Genomic DNA, 2,325 nt, shown 5'->3' on the forward strand with positions numbered 1-2,325 from the left:
ATGTAGGAGTATAGATATGGGACCAGCAGTGCATATTATAGCAGAGTGCTCCCTAATGACAATGGAATTTGCTCATATTTCCTTTGATCATTGCAGCAGAGAGGCGAACTCAGTAGCGGATGCTCTAGCAAAACATTGTATTAGCATGAAAAAGTCTGAAGTATGAGAAAACATTCCTGACTTTATTTTTCATCTCTTTGTGAACGACCTGGCTATCATTTGATGAATAAAGTTTTTATGCTCAAAAAAAAAAACCGCCACTGGGCAGCTATCGCCACTGTAAAAAAAGGGCAGAGCGTCAACACACCACCACACCCTTCATCAGATCCAGTTCCTTTTTTTCAAAAGAAAATCAGATCCCCGTTCCTGCCTGCCCCCGTCGACGCAGCGCATGATCCGGTTCCTCAGCAACCAGACGCTCCACGTCTCCACAGCGAATAGGCTCAGCAATCAATATTCTACATGCATCCAGCCAGGACCAGGAGGCGACCGTGGGTTGTGGAGTCTTCCAGAAGGCACGAGTGTTTGTAGGTTGGCGGGAGAAACTCTGAGCCGTTCGATCCAATAGATCCGACGAGTACAAATGAATTCATGTTGGAAGAGGCGGGCAGAACATGTGAGATGAAGATAGATTCAAATATTCAGAAAAACATGAAGAGAGATAGAGATTTGAGACCCTTCGTAACCTATTCTGTGGAGAAAGGCCTGTAAGTGGCCAAGTTTTCAGTGGCGACCTAGTTCCCGCTTGGCAGCCTGCCATTTTCAGCTAACCCAATGAATCTTTCCTTCAGAACAATGAATCTTTCCAGCTACTTGAGGGAACAAAAAGAGCGATTTATTATAGGAAATGTGGGAATGCCAGTTTTCTCTTGATGCCGTCCATCTGAACTACGGGCAAAAAAAAGGGTCAAATTTGTGTATTCAAAATCATCACTGCACCCAAAATCAGCACACTTTATTTCTCATTTATCCCTCTGTTGGCGATTACACAAGTACAGAAACGGCTTGGGGAAAGAAACTCAATACAGAGATGTCTCACTAGACTCGGCAAGAACAAAGATACTTTCAGGTTGCATAACGAAACTGGCTCCAACCCCGATGATCATTCGCAGAGACGCATTCACTCAGACGGAGATCTCGATGGCCTTCACCTCGGGCTTCTTGACCTCGGCCTTGGGCACGGTGACGGTGAGCACGCCGTTCTCCAGCCCGGCCTTCACCTCCCCCACCTTGGCGTCCTCCGGCAGCCGGAACCGCCTGACGAACTTGCCGCTGCTGCGCTCCACGCGGTGCCACTTGTCGTTCTTGTCCTCCTCCTCCTTTGTGCGCTCGCCGCTGACGACGAGCACGTTGCCGTCCTCCACCTCCACCTTGACCTCCTCTTTCTTCACGCCTGGGAGGTCGGCCTTGAAGACGTGCGCCTCAGGCGTCTCCTTCCAGTCCACGCGAGCATTGGCGAACGCGGCCGTCTCGCTGCTGCCGCCTGAGATCGCCGGGACGATGGAGCGGAAGGTGTCGAAGGGGTCCGCCCAGAGGTCGGCGAAGGGGTCGAACACGTTGCTCCGCCGCACGATCGACATTGCCGGTGTTGCTTGCTTTGACTCTTGCGCTAGGAAAATTCTGTATTGGATCGTAGGTAGGTTGGGGTTGCTGTCTGCTTTTGGTTGACACTGGCTTGAGTTGGGATGGAGGGGGATGGGAGGCCATGTACTTATAGCATCGCCGGGTGATGCTCCTGAAGCGTCTCGAGGTCTCTCCAGTCGACGAGAGTTCAGTAGTACTTTATCACTTTCCAGCTGGGCCGTGAGCTTCCCTTTCTTTCTATTTTCGGCCCAGGAAGAAACCACCATGTTCTAGAGCCTTCTCCTTTATTTTGCTTTGTAGGCACACTCTGGAATGTGATGGGGTCTTTTCTAGAAGAAGACATGGAGAACTCGAGACGCCTCAGGAATGCACCGAGCATACGGCTCGCACGGGAGCTGAGACCAACCGAGAAGAGCACCAATCAAAGACCAAATCAACAATCCTAATAAAACACTCACAGTCACTTGTCAGTGCACATATCCACCGTTCGACAGTTCACACACAGTGAGAGAAGACGACAGAAATAAGCTCTGTTCGTTTGCTGCAGTTGTTGTGTGCATGCTGCCGTCATTTCTTTGAAGCTCCCAAGGAATAGAGGCCTAGCAGGGCTCTGAACTTTTTTTCACTTACAATGGACCCTGCATGTAAAGGTCACATCACGTCATGGGTCCCGCATAACATTGTCGGAACAAACATTCTATTTAAACATTTTAATTAAAGCAGTCAAGAATCCATTTTTTT

At 49.5% G+C, this 2,325-nt stretch overlaps 1 protein-coding gene across 1 annotated transcript; it reads right to left on the reverse strand.

The window, feature by feature from the left end:
* Positions 1–930: 930 nt before the first annotated feature.
* LOC123076944 (16.9 kDa class I heat shock protein 1-like) lies at positions 931–1,690 on the reverse strand. The gene has a single exon (XM_044499112.1). It carries the CDS (start codon positions 1,578–1,580, stop codon positions 1,125–1,127), a length of 456 nt encoding a protein of 151 aa, XP_044355047.1. The 5' UTR covers positions 1,581–1,690; the 3' UTR covers positions 931–1,124.
* Between the last annotated feature and the right edge of the window lie 635 nt (positions 1,691–2,325).

Source organism: Triticum aestivum, chromosome 3D (genome assembly GCF_018294505.1).
Source record: "Triticum aestivum cultivar Chinese Spring chromosome 3D, IWGSC CS RefSeq v2.1, whole genome shotgun sequence".
Classification (NCBI taxonomy): domain Eukaryota; kingdom Viridiplantae; phylum Streptophyta; class Magnoliopsida; order Poales; family Poaceae; genus Triticum; species Triticum aestivum.